This window comes from Solanum stenotomum, chromosome 3, assembly GCF_019186545.1.
Source record: "Solanum stenotomum isolate F172 chromosome 3, ASM1918654v1, whole genome shotgun sequence".
NCBI lineage: Eukaryota > Viridiplantae > Streptophyta > Magnoliopsida > Solanales > Solanaceae > Solanum > Solanum stenotomum.
This window is the reverse complement of record NC_064284.1, coordinates 19,385,596-19,403,971: the sequence shown is the minus strand read 5'-3', so window position 1 is coordinate 19,403,971 and position 18,376 is coordinate 19,385,596. Positions and strand designations below refer to the sequence as shown.

Here is an 18,376-nt window from a genome sequence, read left to right as displayed (position 1 = left end):
TAGGTAAGATGGGCCAGTGCATAAATGATTTAGCCTTTTGGATTAACAATCAAAGGATTATCAAAATACTAATTTTAGATAGAGTTTCAGTTGTATAGACTTTCATGCTAAGAATTCTGTACTATCTAGATTATTTGTAACAATATATAATATATAAAAAGGAGATGTGATGGTGCAAAAATGACATGATTATAACTCAAAAGTCTTTCAGATACTATAGATCCAAATCAATTAGCATCACTCCATTCCAAAGGAAATAATATTTTTTGTTGCCTACCTTTGGCATGGTTGTCATGTCTCTCTCACACCATTTCAATAAATTTTGTTTTTTATAATTATATACACATTGATTTTGGTTCTTTGTCGTTCTTTTTAGTTGCTTGATATGCTCTACTAATAAAATAAAAAAACTTATCAAAATTGTTATCTTGAGACTCTATCTCATGAAACTTCCTTTAAATCTAATTAATTATCAATCCACTAATTTAATTAATTTCATTTTGATTTTGTGAAATGACAAGTATTTTCTCGTCCCATATTAGTTGTTACGTTTTTCTTTTACACATCCTTTAATACATTGTCAAGTATTTTGAGAATAACATCTTTAATACATTGACAAGGCAAAATGAAAAAAAAAATCATTAATTCTATTTAGATTTTGCAAATTGACAAGTATTTTGAGAATAACATTTTAATAATGTTGACATTAAAAGTATTTTTAATAATCTCGACAACGGATACGGAACAAAGTATATTTTCAGGATTGCAGAAATGCTACGCCTCGTATTTCAACAAATGAAGAGCGTATATCCGGTAACTGGTAATTCAGTTAGTGTCCGCTAGCAGCTTTTATACATAGCTGCAGCACTAAGAATAGGAAAAAAAAGAAAATACAAAAACTTTGGTATATAATAAAGATAAGATAAAACAAAGGGATGGTGAAAATTACTCTCTTTCTCCATAAACCCTAGATTTTCTCACTTCCAAAGTTCTTAACACAATTTCTGTAATTGTATCTTATTCAGTTTTTTCATATATGCACAGGCAAATTAGGGAAGATAATCATTTGAAGCATTACTGATAAACCTCAATTATTATTATAAACCCTAATTATCAATTGGGGGATTTTGTTGAAATTTCAAAAAAAAAATGAGTTCTTTGACTACAACATGGTGTCCAAACTCTTTTCAGCTTCGGTTAGCATTCAGAAGCAAAAAGCCGTCGGCAGTTTTTGCAGGAATGCGTGTCGGCAAGCTGGATTATCGTGGGGTTCGTTTGGTTTCGATTACTATGAATAGTGTGTCAAATGGTGGAGTGGAAAAAACAAGTACAGGAGGTGTAAATTCGACTGCTTCAGCAGATGGCTTCTCTGGATGGTCTGGAGCTGATGGTGCTGAGAAACCTAGTGACTCACAGGGGAAGAAGTCCATCGCTGGTGAGTGCGTTATAATAGACGATATTATTTAGTTTGAATTGAGGCTTAGTCAGTTGGTAATGGTGTATGCCAGTTGAAAATGTAGAAATAGTTTTGGGGAATATCTGATTTGTTGTTAAGATAAAATATTCAGTATTGGAATAAAGGGGTTCAAATTTGCAAAATGGATATTGAAAATCTGTATATGATACAGCTCGTATATCTGAAAGCATTCTGCATTGTTCATGACATATAGTGATTTTTTCAAATGGAATCTGTTTAATTTTCTGGCTCTGCATTGAAGATTGGGAAGTAGGTGCAAATGACAGCAGAATGCATAGTAATTTTTTTTAAACAGCAGGTCTGTCTTTGGTTCTTTTGCGGACTGATAACACTTTTGAAGTAGCTTATTTTCAGGGATGGTGGGAGCAGGAGCAGCTGGTATTATCCTTGTGTCTGGCCTTACCTTTGCTGCATTGTCAATAAGCAGACGGAGTTCAACAAGTGAGTTCAGTATTTTCTGCTAATTATGACGACCAAGTGATTTCTGTCAAAAGTTAGTGGTGGAATATTTCTTCAAGTAATGATGACTGGAAAACCTGATTACATTTGTAAAATATCATGTGTATGATAAGTAGACAATGCGAACAATTTGAGATGACCTTAGTTTGGCATGTATGCATTAAGAGGTTTCTTGCACAAAGTATGGGGGACTTGTCAATTATGGAACCCACTCAAGTCCCTTTTTATTTTTGAAAGATTGATATCATTAGTCTGTGATGTTTGGGGAGGGTGGTTACACTGAAGCATAATATTTGGGATATTGCCCAATAATCAATGGAGTAAACTAATATGTTGAATAATATGTATATGATTTATAATATGTGTTTGGATGCGTAATTATGCTGCTCGTGACTTTAGAAAATGCACATCCTGTTCAAAAGTAGTATTTTCCTTTGAGAGCTTCTTGCTAGTTAGGTTCATAATTTGCAAGTTCATGTACACAGGAATTAAACAACAGATGGTGCCCTTAACAGCACAGGAAGAAATGTCAATCGATTCTGACAATCAGAATGACATAGTTCAAGAGGAGAAAGGTGTAGGTGATAATGAATTCAAAGATAATAGCGGTGAAGAGGTCCAGGCAGGTAGAATTAGTGAGGATACTGATGATGGCAATCCATCCAGTGTTGGTGTCTTCGTTGATGAGAGTCATGAGACCCATATTCAGCATGATTTGGATGACAGGAAAGCTAGTGATGATGCAGTAGTTGCTAGTGAAGCCATATCTGAATCCCCTGAAGTAACCTTTGTCACGTCAAGCTATGAAAGTGAGGAAGATAGTCTTGGTGCTGGAAAACCAGAACCAACAACTGAACCAGAACAGAAGAACTATAATGATGATGAAGTTGCTGCTGCATCAGTTATAAGTCCAAATTCAACATATGAAATTGATAACCAGGTGGGAGTATCTAATTTGGGAGGACCAGGACACTCCGAAATTTCATTGGACTCCCCTCCTATTGAGCCTTCTAACCTCAACACTGCTGTTAATCCGCAATCAGAAGCACTTTTAGAACCCATGATTACACATGAAGTGTATGTAGAGACTCAAAGCTCATTTTCCACCACCAATGTTGACCCTAGCGTAATGCTGGAGATTCCAATTGATGGAGATAAGTCATCTTTTGAAGTGAATAAGTCAAACAGAGACGAAGTGCCTGGTACAGCTTCGGTTTCAACAACAGCTTATGACCATCTTGGAAACGATTTTAAGGATATGAATGCAAGCAGATCATCTTTTAACTCAACAGATCCTGGTGATGTCTTTACTTCTGCTGGTATTCCTGCTCCATCTACTATTTCTCCAGCTCTGCAGGCACCTCCAGGAAGGGTTTTGGTTCCTGCTTTGTTTGATCAAGTCCAAGGTCAGGCGCTCTCAGCATTACAAGCTTTGAAGGTATTAGATAATTACCTCATCGAGTTCAATCCTATTGCTCAAGTTACTTCATGTTGATATTTTTCACTTGGATAACTATGGTATATAAGCTCTTCCCTTTCTTCATGGTAAGTTTTTCTCTGAGAGAAACTGATGAGAGAGGTTAGCAAAAGTATTATGTAAAACCAGAAAAAAATAAACTGATAAGGAAATATCCTTCTTGAGTTATTTCCTATTATAAATGATCATCAGAAGAGTGTCTCCTCCCTTTGACGACAGAGTGGTTATTGTTGTTTCTGTCAACTATCTTTACCGTCATGTTAGTCTTTGTCCATAGTCCCTCTTGATCTTTCTCTTAGATCAGGTCTGAGGAGGGCTTCTCCCTGCTGTGATTGAAGCCTTTAAGTTGACTGCCTGAAATATCTTAAACGAGACTGCAGAAACCAAAACTTATATAATCAGAGGACTGGTCAATTGTGTGGGCTTGTAATTAGAACTGTAAGTTGAGAAGCACCGTAAGTAGCAAACTAGATCAAGTACGCTAGTGCCATGCACCTTTGTTGGATATCTAGGCATCTCCAAGTGCTAGATTGCAATAATATGGCATGGGAAAAAACCACCTTAGTTCTTTTCCCGAACTGCTTTGTTATGTTCTCCTTGAGCGGAGCATCTATATGAAATAGCCTTTCTACCTCCCGAGGTAGGGGTAAGGTGCAGTACACGCTACCCTCCCCAAACCCTACTTGTGAGATTACACTGGGTATGTTGTTGTTGGGATAACAAGAGAACTAAGGTGGTTTATTCCCATCTGCTATGTCTTGGTAGGCAAAGTTACTAAAACTTATGCTGGTAGGAAGTACCAAGTACATGGTGGAATAATTGAGTTGTGCCCAAGTTGGCCTGAACTCCATCGTTAACAAAAAAAAGAGGTGACGTTGCAGACTATGAATTTGACTTCTACCTTCCCCGGCCTTCCAGCCACCAAAAAGAGTATTCATGTACTTCCTCTTGACATCTTTTAAGATGAAAAGTCAAACGTGTGTTGGTAAGAATATTTGGTCGGTCCTCCTTTAGTTGAAGAAACCTATATATGGTACATAAGGTCAAGGGGAGAAGTGTTTGATCCTGTGTTATTTGCAGTTGTTCCAATATGTGTTTTGCATCTGTTTTTGAATCTTTAAGCTGTAGGTTATAGAGTCTGATGTTCAACCTGGAGATCTTTGCACTCGGCGTGAATATGCTCGTTGGTTGGTCTCTGCTAGTAGCGCTCTATCAAGGTATACCTGTCTCGTATATTCCCCAACATAACTAGTAGTCTTTTGTTACATTTGAATCATTGAAAATTTAAGTGACATACCTATTGAGGAAGTAAGGGTGCTTTTGATAACCACAGAACCACTATCTCAAAGGTCTACCCTGCAATGTATATTGAGAATGTCACTGATCTTGCCTTCGATGATATTACTCCTGAGGATCCAGACTTCCCGTCTATACAAGGTAGAACTTCAAATCATCAATTTTTTTGTTAAGTTCTGCTTGACATTGGGGCTACAGTCTTCTGAATGTGAACCTCTTTAGGTTTAGCCGAAGCAGGGTTACTTTCCAGCAAACTCTCAAGACGTGACATGCAGTCATCTTTGGATGATGACCAAAGTCCTGTCTTCTTCTGTCCTGAAAGGTATAATACTGCTCACAAATACAATGTTGGACTTCTTTTAGGTGATCGCTTCTCAAGAATCGATAATTCAACAGTATTTACTGGTGGAGACTGACCTGATGAGTGTTTTGAATTTCCACAGATAGATTTCTCTGCCTATCTCATGTACTACTTCCCTTTCCCTGATGATTTAAAAAAATGCATCTCCTTTCGACTTTGTATGTTAGCACGGGTTATGGTTTCTTATATTTTTCTTGGATCCTATATTCCTTTAAGTTGCTGATCAATGTTCCCCTGATGTACTAGCGATAAAAGAATGATATCACTCCCAATGTTATTACTGTTAACTTCACAGCATTGCTAATGTATTATGATGCCAACTAACTTTCCTAGTCATTTCCTACTTGATGCATTAAAGTTCTGCATTGCAGTCCTTTATCACGTCAAGATCTTGTCAGCTGGAAGATGGCGATAGAGAAAAGACAGCTACCAATTGTTGACCAAAAGGTTGATACAAATTGAAGAATGGGTGGTTTCTGTCTTGTTTGTTACGCATAGTAAGTGACTATTCACTAATTTGGTACAATCTCTTTTCCTTGACAGGCTGTTCAGAGAGTCTCTGGGTTCATAGATGTTGGCAAGATTCATCCAGATGCATGGCCTGCGCTGGTAGCTGACTTATCATCAGGTGAACAGGGAATAGTGGCCCTTGCATTCGGTGAGTACTATTAATTGTGTCTGATGAGTAATTTTGTTGGATCTGGGAAAGGGTAAGTTATGCTATGACTAACCTGTCAATACAGGGTACACAAGACTCTTCCAACCAGATAAACCTGTGACCAAAGCCCAAGCTGCTATTGCCCTAGCAACCGGTGAAGCTTCTGACATCGTTGGTGAGGAACTTGCGCGCATTGAGGCTGAGTCGATGGCTGAAAAAGCTGTTTCAGCCCATAATGCGCTGGTAGCTGAAGTTGAAAAAGATGTGAATGCAAGTTTTGAGAAGGAACTCTTATTGGAAAGAGAAAAGATTGATGCAGTGGAGAAGTTGGCGGAGGAAGCAAGGAGAGAGTTGGAGAGTTTGAGAGCTCAGCGGGAGGAAGAGAATTTAGCATTAATGAAGGAACGTGCTGTTGTTGATTCAGAAATGGAAATTCTTTCCAGATTAAGACGCGATGTAGAGGAGCAATTACAGACCCTTATGAGCGACAAATTAGAGATCACCTATGATAAAGAGAGGATTGAAAAGCTTAGGAAAGATGCAGAATTTGAAACCCAAGAGATAGCACGTTTGCAGTATGAGCTGGAGGTTGAGAGAAAAGCATTATCCTTGGCTAGGTAAGAAATGTATCATCTTAAATGTTTTTCTAGTTGGATCTTAATTACTTTGTTGATTCACCACATTCAAATGGCTCACCAAGGAGGATTTAACCTGCCTTCTAGTTAGTGACAATCCCACAGTTCAATAGTCGTTTGTTATCACTGGCTGAAAATTAGTTCAATAATATATTGATAATTGAGTATTCTGAGGAAGCTGTGACAATATCATGTATCATTAGAGTTGGTTACTAGTGCTACTCTGGCTTAAGTAAATTCCTTGTCTCTGTGAAGGGGCTAAGAAAATCTATCCCATTTTCTTCTTTCAATAATTTTTTCCTTGTCTGGCCTACACTGATATTTTGTTCAAACTCACTAATCATCATTGCCATTTAAATCAAGGAGTATGAGGATTAAAATATCTCTTGATCACGTGTTTAAGCTGTCACCTTTGTTGTCCTTGTAATTCTGGTTTTTTTCTGAACATCTGGTTGCTTTAGTATCATAAAAGGCTGCATTTTCTGACGAATAGATTTTATGTGAAACTACCACCATTCATATTTCACTGTATGTACCATACGTAACTCTAGCATCTTTGATATTGACTGTAACTGTTGGTCTGTTGCTCCAGTCACGCAGGTTCCTCCTAATTGCAAAATGACAAGTATTAAGGAACTTCCATCAGTACAGGACTACATGTTGAAACTTTTAGCATATCATCTTTTACTTGCTGCAATAATTTCTTCCCTTTCCCCCTTCGTTCTTTGCATCTACAGTTGATTGATATTTATTTCAATATTGCAATTAGGACTTGGGCGGAAGATGAGGCTAGGAAAGCTAGAGAGCAAGCAAAAGCCTTGGAAGAGGCTAGAGACCGCTGGCAGAAGCAAGGCATCAAAGTGGTAGTTGACAATGACCTGCAAGAAGAAGCCAATGCTGGAGTTACATGGCAGAATGCTGGAAATGAGTCTGTTGAATCAACTGTTAATAGAGCTGAAACATTAGTGGACAAGCTCAAGGAAATGGCTGATACAGTGAGAGGGAAATCAAGAGAGACAATTCATATGATTATTGAAAAAATAATGTTGCTGATCACTATGCTTAAGGAGTGGGCATTAAAGGCAGGCAAGCAAACAGAGGAGTTAAAGGATGCTGCCATGTCGAAGATGGGCAACTCAGTACAAGGATTGCAGCAAAGCTCAGCTGAAGTTGGTTCGGCTCTCAAGGATGGTGTTAAGCGCTTCGCCGATGATTGCAGGGGCGGAGTTGAGAAAATCTCACAGAAATTCAAGACATGAAAATTGTGTTATATGAAAGACTCTTGTATCCTTTTTTGCCATTTTGGTCAATAAATTCTCTGATTGGAGCAGTCAATTTTGGCCCATATAAGCTGGTGGACATTGACATCCACCAGAAGAGAGTAATAAAAGAAACTCTGCGAGGTATCTATACCTTCCATCATCACATTGATTGTTTTAGCTTCTTAATTGTACTACATACATGTTTATCTTAGTACTGAACTTCTGAATTGTACTGTATGCGTCCTCTTAACAAAAGAATGATGAAAGAAGACGTGATAGTCCTCCTCCTCTGGACAACACACAAAGAAAAGAGAGATTGATTACAAAAGCTAACGATTTTCAAATTTTCATTTTAAAAGATGGTGCTGCGTCTATTCATCTCACTGTGACTCATCAATATAGAGTACATGTGTGAATGTGCAATAACTAATAATTGGTAATATGAGAATTGGTGTAAACACTGGGGGTCCTTCAATCGTTTGGTTACAAAGATTAAGGATAAGTATTTTCTGGTATAAACTGTGGGTTTACCTCATCACCGTTCTATCGAAATTTTGATTTCAATGAATAATTTTAAAATACAAGAGTGATGCAAGGATACAAAATCTCGAGAAAAAAAAAGTACAAATAGTCCTTGCTAAGTCAAATCCTTTTAATTTACATCAACATAAAAAGATATTATATATTCTTCATCTTCTCCAATTTTATAAGACCTTACTTTTTGACAGTTTTATTCTTACCACAAATACTAACTTGAATGAATTCGGACGGTTAGAAAGCATTGTAACGATACTAATATTATTACTAGAAGATGTATAGTGCTGCATTTCAAAAAATCTGACTCAAACTAGTTAGCAACAAATATAAAAAAATCTTCAACGTTTAAATTTACCAAAGAATTATAGGATTGGTGTGCTACTCACTCAGGACGGTACTTTGAACTTGTTTGAGGCCATTGGATTTGGAGGGAGGATAAAACGAAAGTATGAGTTTGTTTTAGGGGAATAAACATATTGTTCTCAAGTATAGGGAAAACCTAGGTCAACTTCACAGGGAAGTGAGCAAAGTATAAGCCACCGCCACCACAAAGAGCAAGGAGTAACACAATTTAACAAAAATATAAAATACAGAACATAAGTAGAGTGTAGACTTGAACTTGAAAGTTGAGCAAAATGTCACAATCTTAATGAAAATTCAAAGCCATAATTGTGTCAAGTCTAGAGAATTTTATAGCTAATTCAAAAAGATCATGTATAATAACTAATAAACTCAGTTCCTCAATTGTCAAAATAAGGATAAAGACTTCACTTCTTCTTTTCACCACCTCCGGTGGCCCTGCACAAGGAGAAACAGAAAGAAATATTAGTCAGGGGATTAGCACATTCTTCTTCGGAGATGGGAAAATAATAATCTGACTTCACTCTTAAGAAAACAAATAATCACAAGACATCACCTCATCTTACGGAGAACGCTAGACATCTCCTCTCTCTTCTTCTTTGCCCTCTTGTGGGTACCCAACTTCCTCTTGGCTACCTTCAATGCACGCTTGTCCTTGCCAACTTTAAGAAGCTCAGTAATCCTCTTCTCATATGGAGCAAATCCAGCAACTTCTCTGATGAGGTTCCTAACGAAGTGGATTCTTTTGCTTGTTTTCTGAATTAACATACAAATTAGGCAACTGAATAAAATGTCACTAACAAATATTCATGCAAGCAAAGCATGGCACGCACATCCAAAACTGAAAAACTAATGCTGAATTTTCTAGCAAAAAAGGAAAAAGAAATACAGAAAGACCCTACCTACACAAATTACACAATGTTGTTGTAGACACTGGTTAATTTCCTTTTTTATGAATGAAGATGTTATATTGTTGGCATCAAGACGATGCATTGAAGACAGGAGTAGGTACTACCTCCATTACAGAATGTTCTATACCACACGTACAGGAACCTAACACAAAAAGCATAAAATAGGCCATAGAAGCCAGTAGTCGTTTTGACTTTTTACTTATCAATATCAGACACTAAGAACTCATTTTACTCTCAGGTGAGGAATCTTTGTATACCAATAGAAAAAGAATGAGTATTGGGTCTATTTGAGTAAAAGAGCATTATTATTGATCAGACTGTACTCTCCCCATCCCCATTCAAGAAATGCTATTTACACACAAACCTACAACACTAATGTTTAAAGCATACACACACTTAGGCCCATCCTCTATCAAATGACAAACTAAACAGTTAATGTTACGAAGAATGAGCTCCATTACACTCCACACTTCTCAAACTCTTCTAGAATAAATTGAATACACAAACTCTAAACTTTGATATACCATATGTATCCATTATCCGAGATAGGCATAAAATCAATGTTCCGAACAAAATTAAAAGCTACACATATTACTTTACTTAATGGCTAATGCAGTCTACTTGCACAACAAATTCATACGGATAGTCTCACTGAGTTAGTTTTCGTGATTTAAAATAAAATAAACCTAAATTTAAATATTCAATCTAAACCATTATAAGCCGAAATCGAGTACAGTAATCAACAATCTATAGAATGAATAAAAAATTACCCCTTTTCTGTCAGAAGGGCGTGGAGCTAGCTCCTTCTTGGTTACAATGTGTCCTTTGTTCAATCCCACGGCTAATCCTGTGTTCGGCGGCGCCATCCCCTGCTTTAACAATCATACAGCAAAAACAAAATCAATTTTAAATATTTTAGCAAATGATTAACAGATTGTTCAACCCTTTTACTGGTTTCAACATCACATCAAGCTTTTAGCACAAAGAAAGAGTGAAAGCTGCTTACCTTCGATTTTTGCTCGATCTGCTGAGAGTCTTGAGACGGGTGATAAGCTGAAACTAGGGTTTTAGGTTTTTTATATACCAAGGCCACGATTATGAGGGTAATATAGTAATTCAAAGGCTTCTCAAGGACTTAGGGTTTGGGCCGTTTGGACTTGGACCTTTATTACTCACAATTGTTGCAATTGAAAATAAAGCCCAATAGGTTGTAGGCCCATGCTCAACAAAATCTCATGGGCCATTTGCACAAAGCCTTTATTTTGGTGTATGTAATCTTTAATTTTTGTGTCGATCTTTAATTCTTATCTTTTAACATTTTAATTCAATTAACAAAAAAAGGGTGCAAAATGCCTTTAACAATGGAAAAATAATGCAAGACAGAAGAAAATTCGTGAGGCATAAATTTAGTAGCATAAGTTATGCCCCAAACATTGGTTCAATGACACAAATTATGGTTTCAAGTATACGTTTAGTAGCACAAGTTGGTGTATTGTTCGTTCTAGCGATAAACTCCAAGCGTGATTTTGATTCTCAATTTGATTTTATGTTCTGGGATAAATATGTTCTAAAGAAATACATACCTATACTGAAATGGGACTGGTTCACAGTAATGAATGGTGGTATCGGTCGGGGAAATCACAACACTCATTTCCGCAGCCTTTGTTGCCACTAATAGACTCAAAAGTAAGAGCACGAAAAATTGTTTTAATCAAAAAAGGCTTTCAAGTAGAATAAGCTATTATAACAGTCTTTGTCATCAAAGGAAAATGAAATCATACCTTAGTTTAGAACATACCTACTCATCAATATAATAATTTTAATAATAATAGCTCAAAATATTATTAATTCAGAATTTTTCTTATAAAACAGCATATTCTGAGGGTAGGTAGGGATCTTATAAATATTATTGGTAGGGTCAAACCCATCTTCGATTTGATACATTATTTGTGTGATCCCTATTTCTCTGTAAATCAAAACTTTATCCTATTTATTTTGAACTGATAGATCTATACTACTCTTATTTATTTGTTTTTGGTTTGATGCTAACTTATTTGGATGGTTATTCCATATTGCGTTGGGGTGTTAATTAAATATATTATTTATTTTACTTTTATGTTGATTTTGCTCATTCTTTACTAATTAGATTANTGATACATTATTTGTGTGATCCCTATTTCTCTGTAAATCAAAACTTTATCCTATTTATTTTGAACTGATAGATCTATACTACTCTTATTTATTTGTTTTTGGTTTGATGCTAACTTATTTGGATGGTTATTCCATATTGTGTTGGGGTGTTAATTTAAATATATTATTTATTTTACTTTTATGTTGATTTTGCTTATTCTTTACTAATTAGATTATCGTTTTATCATATGTTTTTTATAATAATTATCTATTATATTTTATTTTTCTTGTATGTTCATTTTCTGAATTGTAATATCGAAGAGTCAAACTTTGATTACAATCGCAAAGATATGAGAATTTGCGACTTACAATTTGGAGGCGAAGAATCCTTTACTTGCGGAACACTTGCGGATCACCACTTAAGAACAATTTTTTAAAAATATATTTTCTCCATATTTTTGGTCTATGAAGACTTCTTTATATAGGTGTGACTTAGGGGTTTGAGAGTTTGATCTCCAAGTAATTTTAGAATATTTTTGGATTTGAAAAGCATGAGCTAAGCTCAACTTTTCAATTAAACAGACTAATTCAAATGTAATTCAAACTTCATTTAAGTTATATAATTTCAGCTTCAATATATTAACAAATAATTTGACTTGATTAACATATCATGAATTTAAAATTTAATATAAATTTATCAATAAAACTTCACAATCATCTATTCAAACATTATGTTTATCAAAATAATATAATCGTCGGAGAAATCTACTTTTTTCTTTTCAATTTAAATTTATAAGTTAAGCACTTTGTGAAATTAATTTTTCCTTTACATCCGTGTGTCAATAATATACGAATCACTATCATTTTTTAATGAAAGAAGTATTGAACCCATTTGCAAATTTAGCGTAAATTATTAGTTTCATTTCGAACTATTGATAGTCTTAAAACACTCATATCTACATGACTACCTAAACTTAGATACACCGATCTGTTACATGACATAACAAGTAGTCGCAAACTCTCGTAGGAGCATTGACTCTTAATGAAAAAAAAAGTGTTAAAAATACTTCTAAACTTGGCGAGAATTTAGGGGTATATTTCATTGATGTTGCAAGATAAGAGATATTTTTAAATTCGGTTAATCAAGTAAATAAGTGTTCACCCCTAAACTTGACGAGAATTTAGGATGTATTTCACTCTTATTGCAAGATTAAACGTATTTTTAAATTTAGCTAATTAAATAAATAAGTGTTTTTAAGACTATTAATTATTCAGAGATAAAACTAATAATTTACGGAAATTAAGGTGTTTTCAATATTCTCTCTGTTTCAACCATAAAATCAGTACTCATATTGAATGGGTTGTTCTGGAAATTGAATGCGTAGAATTTCTCTTATCAGTGTGAATTTTCCACCATAGATTTGGTTACTATAAAAGGTATAACAGGTTGAAATTTTGTTCCTTCAACCCTTTTCCAATTTTCTCTTGAGATTTGTTAGTTTCCCTTAAACCACTGCACTCTTGCAGATTTATGGAGAAACAGAGGTAGAAAAGGACAGCAAAAACACCGTTCAGTGAAGGAGTAAATTTTATCATGGGCCTCTAAATGCTCAATATGTTAGCCGAGTCCAAGTTGACTTTCAACAACTCAGCAATAGTTGGTACACATGTGTCCTGATTTCATTTGATTATTTTAATTTCTGGCTCAGTTGTGGGGTGATTGCTATTGCTAAGAGTGAGAATCCACAGCATTGACTTCAGAATTCTCATCAACACTTGAATCTGCTACTTGGGTGTCTCAAGTTTTATGCAAATTCTGAGGTTCAGTAGCCTTAAGGTGAATGATCCAATTTAGGTAATGTTTTCAATGTTGAAGAGTTAAAGGTGTTGTTTTGTACTGTTATTTTCCCCTAATCATAGTTTATGTTATTGGGTATTAATGGAAATTTTAAATGTTTGAAGAAAGGATCTTTCTTGATGCTTGTAGAACTTTCTTATTTAGATTTAGTTTTTGGCTCAAAATTAGACACTCTTTGCATGAGTTTTTCAAGATTCATAGATTTAAATGATTGTTCATATGAATGTCATTGGGGGAATAAGTCTTTTCAGACTGTTTAGAGACTTGTACTGTCAGTTTAGTGTAAGATTGTTGAGTTTCTCTAGTTTCAAGGAAATCTTAGTTTACATCTGAAATGAGCTCAATTGGAACAGTGTGGATGTTGAAGATTCATATAGCCAACCCCAACTAGTTTGAGATTTTGGCGTAGTTGATTGACTGATCATTGATATTTGTTTGAATGATTGTGAACTTCTAATTTAAGTTGTGGGCATTGTGGCTTTTATATGAAGGTATCTTTGAACTTATTATCTGCTATATTAATCTTGCAGACTTTGACTATGCTGCTAGTTAGTCTCAAGGACATTCTTAATCAACAGTCTAACAACTAGGCCATAGGCAATAATGTCTGTTCTCTGTGGTTTACCCCCTCTCCTTGAATGTGTATACTGTGTAGCTTGTGCTCGCTGGGCATGGAAGCGGTGCCTCCATAGTGCAGGACATGACAGCGAAAATTGGAGTGTTGCCAAGGCTGAAGAATTTGAACCTGTCCCTAGGCTATGCCGATACATATTGGCTGTATATGAAGATGATCTTAGACAACCTCAGTCGGAACCACCTGAAGGATATGGAGTTAATCCAGATTGTTTAATTGTGAAGAAAAACTATCCAGATACCGGTGGTCGAGCACCACCATATCTCTTATATCTGGATCATGATCATGCTGACATAGTTCTTGCTATTAGAGGTCTTAATTTGGCGAAAGAGAGTGATTATGCAGTCTTGTTGGACAATAAGCTGGGCAAACGGAAATTTGATGGTGGGTATGTTCACAATGGCTTATTAAAAGCAGCTGGATTGGTGTTAAATGCCGAATGTGAGATCATGAAGCAATTGCTGGAGAAATATCCAAACTATACTTTAACAATTACCGGACATTCACTTGGGTCAGGTGTAGCAGCGTTATTGACAATGGTGATAGCACAAAATCTTGACAAGCTGGGCAATATTGATAGGAAAAGAATCAGGTGCTTTGCTATTGCACCAGCTAGATGTATGTCACTGAATCTGGCAGTGAGATATGCAGATGTCATCAACTCCATTGTGCTTCAGGCAAGTTCTACATACATCACTTTGAACATTCTTAAGTCCTAACCACCCTAGATGGATACTCTTGGTGTGGAAGCATGTAGCTTTCTACATTTTGTAGTTTCAAGGCCTTGTCAATTTAGTTAACTGTCAAGTCTCATCCACTCTGCATAAATAAGCAGATCATGTCCTTTCTTCTGCCTGTGTACTCTCAGTCTTTCTTACAATGGGAGGTCGATTTATAGGCTTTGGAATCTGTACCTAGGAACCAAGGAGCATCATTTATTGTATATAATGGTTGCAAATGTTTGCATTATCGTTCGATGTCTATTTTGAAGTCAATTATCAATGTCTACTGGTCTTTTAGTCTGCCTTTGAAGTTTTTCTCCCATTGTGCGCGCTGCAATCTTTTTCAATCTAACTCCATCTTCTCTTTCTTTATTAGGATGATTTCTTGCCACGGACAGCAACCCCCTTGGAAGATATATTCAAGTCACTATTCTGGTAAAACATAGTTAAATTTGATATTGTACTTGCTTTCAAAAGTCCATTACCTCACAGTGTTATTGAAGGAGAAAACGCAAAAAAAACTGTAAGGTCCACTGGGCTTTAAGCGCAAGCAAGTTGGCTTTAATGAAGAAAGACAAATGGAGAAAAAAATACAAATTTGTATGTGTAGTTCAAGACTATTATTACAAACATGAATAATAAATATATGGTCAAAGAAACTGAAAAAAGATTACGAGAAAGAGAAATATCAATTATTTGGCGTCGCCTCTTCAGGATTATGCTCATTGTGAAGGAAATTTGTGCCTTAGAGCCTTGGTGAAGACACTGCAGCGCCCGCTAAGCGACGCGAAGCGCTTAACATGTTTTTGCCTCCTTGCTTCACTGCTTAATCGTACCTTTGACAACACCATCCCTCATTTGGAATAAGAATTCTGATTCCTCATTTAGTTACTAGCTTAAGAGGCACTGGATGGGTTGTGTCCCATCAACTAGGAAACTTGAGTCCTCTTTTTGTTTCTACTTCCAGGTTTTGTTCATATTCCCTTCACTGTGTTTAAACCCCAGTTAACTTGGTAAAACTTTATGTTTGTGTGAAAATCCAATTTAGTATTTAAGGAAACAGAACCATGTTTTTGTAAAGTGTCATTACCTACAAGCTGTGGAAAGTGGAAACAACCTCTTGCAGAAATGCAGGGAAGACTGCATACAATAGACCCTTGTGTGTTCCTCTTGCAGAAATGCAGGGAAGGCTGCGTACAATAGACCCTTGTGTGTTTGCCCCTTCCCCGGACCCTGCACATAGCGGGACATTAGTGCACCGAGCTTCCCTTAGTGTAGCAGTCATTAAGTGGAGGATCCAATATTTTAGATGCCTTTTTACATTCTAACGTTTGCTCTTCATGAATAACCTCATTTATTTTCATTTGCTTGTTTATTTTTCGCAGTTTACCATGCCTCTTATGCCTAAGGTGCATGAGAGATACATGCATCTCAGAAGAGAAGATGCTCAAGGATCCACGAAGGCTTTACGCCCCAGGTCGCCTCTACCACATTGTTGAGAGGAAACCTTTTAGGTATGTTCAGACTTATAGGATGTGCTACATGAAATTGTCTTAAGTTGTCTATATAATATGGCCTGCCTATGTATGTGGATGACATTTCTATGATGGTGTGTAAGAATAAGCCTTTTTCTATGTGTGGTGTTTGGGCCAGCTTGCATACCTTGAATATTCTACAGTGTACCTGCTATTTCTACCAACATAGGTACCAGGTAATCTTCCCACCAAGGCTTGAATAAATGGAAATCACCTATTGTTTTTTGTCTTCGCGGGGATCAGAACCATTTATTGTACTTTTTAGTTCTATACTATTATGTTTCTGTTTTGAGTAAAAGCATCTATTCCGTCAGGTTTGTCATAAAGACCACCAAAATGGTTTGCATAGTGCAATACAATCAATAATGAACCATTTTACACTGCAGTGTTTTGTGGGCTACTATTAGGCACTTGATTGCAACCTCTGATTTCTTTACTACCATGTTTGTCCATTAAAACAGATGTGGACGATTTCCACCTGTTGTGAAGACTGCAGTTCCAGTGGATGGGAGATTTGAGCACATAGTTCTCTCTTGTAATGCTACTTCTGATCATGCAATTATCTGGATAGAGAGAGAAGCACGAAGGGCCTTGGAAGTAAGTTGTCTGCACTTCTTTGACAACTGATGGCTTGTAATTCCAAATAAATTGTCTTTGTACTTACACGGTCATAGCCTTAGTTTTACTTCTAAAGATGTGCGAGCTTGGCTATAGTCTATCTGGAATAGATATTCCATAAATTCATGGTTTTGCGTATGCCTGCTGCATTCTGCAATAGACACAACAGAAATTTAACTGCTGCGCTAACTTTGAATTGAGATGGTTCAAAGCTCAAACTAGCACCAATATGTTCAGGAATTCACATCATGTGCTCTCCACCTTATCTTATCAAATGGTATTGTCCCCACTCCACCCTCGTAGGGCACTTGTGATCTACTTCCATCATCAGTTAAGATAGTTAATCAGTGCAATCCTTCTTGGCTCTAGTTCATCACTCTTAAGGGTGGTTGAATACAAGTTGCAGCTCTCTTGCGTCTTGATAAAGATAGGGTAAACTTTTTGTCTCCACACAAGTGGTCCATGCCTTTCACCTTATTAGTTGTTTCAGCACTAAGTTGTGAAACTTAAAGCAGCAACTGTGGTTGCATCTATTGGTTCCTTTAGCCTGTGGATTGATGCGTTCTTGTAATTAGTAGTACTTGCGACTGTAGATGCGTTGAAGAATTTTAGCAACTTGTGAGCTCTTTGGAAATAATAAAGAGGATTTTACATTGCCAACTTTGACTTGCTTGGTATTGATGCATAGCTTATTAATAGATTTATAAGATCTTTAAATATTTATGGGAAGCTTTGGTAATCATTCATTTTTCTTACTCAAATATTGTCGCATTCATTTATGTTAATAGTTAGGACTTGAAATGTGAGAGTGATTTGACTTGAATATACTTTTAATGAACAGCCAGTATCTTGTGATTTCAATTGAATTGTAAAATGAATTTGCTACTCTATTCTATTATGTGCTCCAAAAGAGCTTTTGTTTGTATCTGTGTTACCGCACGGTAGGTGTTCAAGCTTAAATCAGTTTCAACAGTTCTTCACATTCATATTTATTTTGTGCATCCAGTTGATGCAAGAGAGAGATCATGTGACGAAAATTCCAGCAAAGCAAAAGATGGAGCGACAACAGACATTAACTAGAGAGCACAACGAGGAGCATAAAGCTGCTCTACAGAGAGCTGTCACCTTGGCTGTTCCACATGCTTTTTCACCTTCTTATTACGGAACTTTTGATGAACTAGACGAAGAACAGTCTGATACATCAGTCCGGGATTCATCCCCAGGGTCGTCAAGTAGAAGCAAGACCAAAGATAACTGGGATGAACTGATTGAGCGTCTATATGACAAGGATGAATCAGGTCATAAGATATTACAAAGATCAAGATCCCAGTGATACACAATGTTGTAAACTCATCATTCTTTGATTAAACCATAATTCTTTTAATCTCATTTTGATTGACACTATGGTTCTTTCTTCTGTTTTCTTTTTTTTTTTGGTGTGTCAGC

General features: G+C 36.2%; 3 protein-coding genes across 9 annotated transcripts in view; 2 read left to right on the top strand and 1 right to left on the bottom strand.

Moving 5' to 3' along the window:
- The first annotated feature begins 902 nt into the window (after positions 1–902).
- Positions 903–7,757, top strand: LOC125857920 (uncharacterized). 2 transcript variants are annotated; one of them, XM_049537574.1, is made up of 10 exons: positions 903–1,435; positions 1,832–1,918; positions 2,422–3,374; positions 4,542–4,630; positions 4,747–4,850; positions 4,932–5,031; positions 5,442–5,517; positions 5,614–5,728; positions 5,814–6,345; positions 7,133–7,757. In XM_049537574.1, exons 1-10 carry the CDS (start codon positions 1,150–1,152, stop codon positions 7,620–7,622), a joined length of 2,832 nt encoding a protein of 943 aa, XP_049393531.1. In that variant the 5' UTR covers positions 903–1,149; the 3' UTR covers positions 7,623–7,757. The 2 variants fall into 2 exon arrangements, with proteins under 2 accessions (XP_049393531.1, XP_049393532.1); XM_049537575.1 differs by having other exon boundaries at positions 1,161–1,435; positions 1,821–1,918.
- Positions 7,758–8,788: 1,031 nt separating this feature from the next.
- The window catches only part of LOC125858189 (60S ribosomal protein L36-2-like), a 163,807-nt gene continuing 154,219 nt past the window's right edge, over positions 8,789–18,376 (bottom strand). For 4 of the 5 annotated variants that reach the window (XM_049537892.1, XM_049537894.1, XM_049537895.1 and 1 more), the window contains exons 2-4: positions 10,204–10,304; positions 9,079–9,278; positions 8,789–8,960 (exon numbers count right to left, since the gene is read on the bottom strand). In XM_049537892.1, coding sequence (XP_049393849.1) covers positions 8,930–8,960; positions 9,079–9,278; positions 10,204–10,299 — 327 coding nt within the window. In that variant the 5' untranslated portion in view covers positions 10,300–10,304 and the 3' untranslated portion in view covers positions 8,789–8,929. Of the gene's footprint in view, positions 8,961–9,078; positions 9,279–10,203; positions 10,305–10,439; positions 10,506–18,376 lie in introns of those variants that run through there. The other variant, XM_049537890.1, reaches the window with a different exon arrangement.
- LOC125858174 (uncharacterized) lies at positions 12,921–18,334 on the top strand. 2 transcript variants are annotated; one of them, XM_049537864.1, is made up of 6 exons: positions 12,921–13,400; positions 13,952–14,732; positions 15,154–15,212; positions 16,163–16,291; positions 16,774–16,909; positions 17,937–18,334. In XM_049537864.1, the coding sequence occupies exons 2-6, from the start codon at positions 14,025–14,027 to the stop codon at positions 18,261–18,263; spliced, it is 1,359 nt and encodes a 452-aa protein (XP_049393821.1). In that variant the 5' UTR covers positions 12,921–13,400; positions 13,952–14,024; the 3' UTR covers positions 18,264–18,334. The 2 variants fall into 2 exon arrangements, with proteins under 2 accessions (XP_049393821.1, XP_049393820.1); XM_049537863.1 differs by having other exon boundaries at positions 12,921–13,418.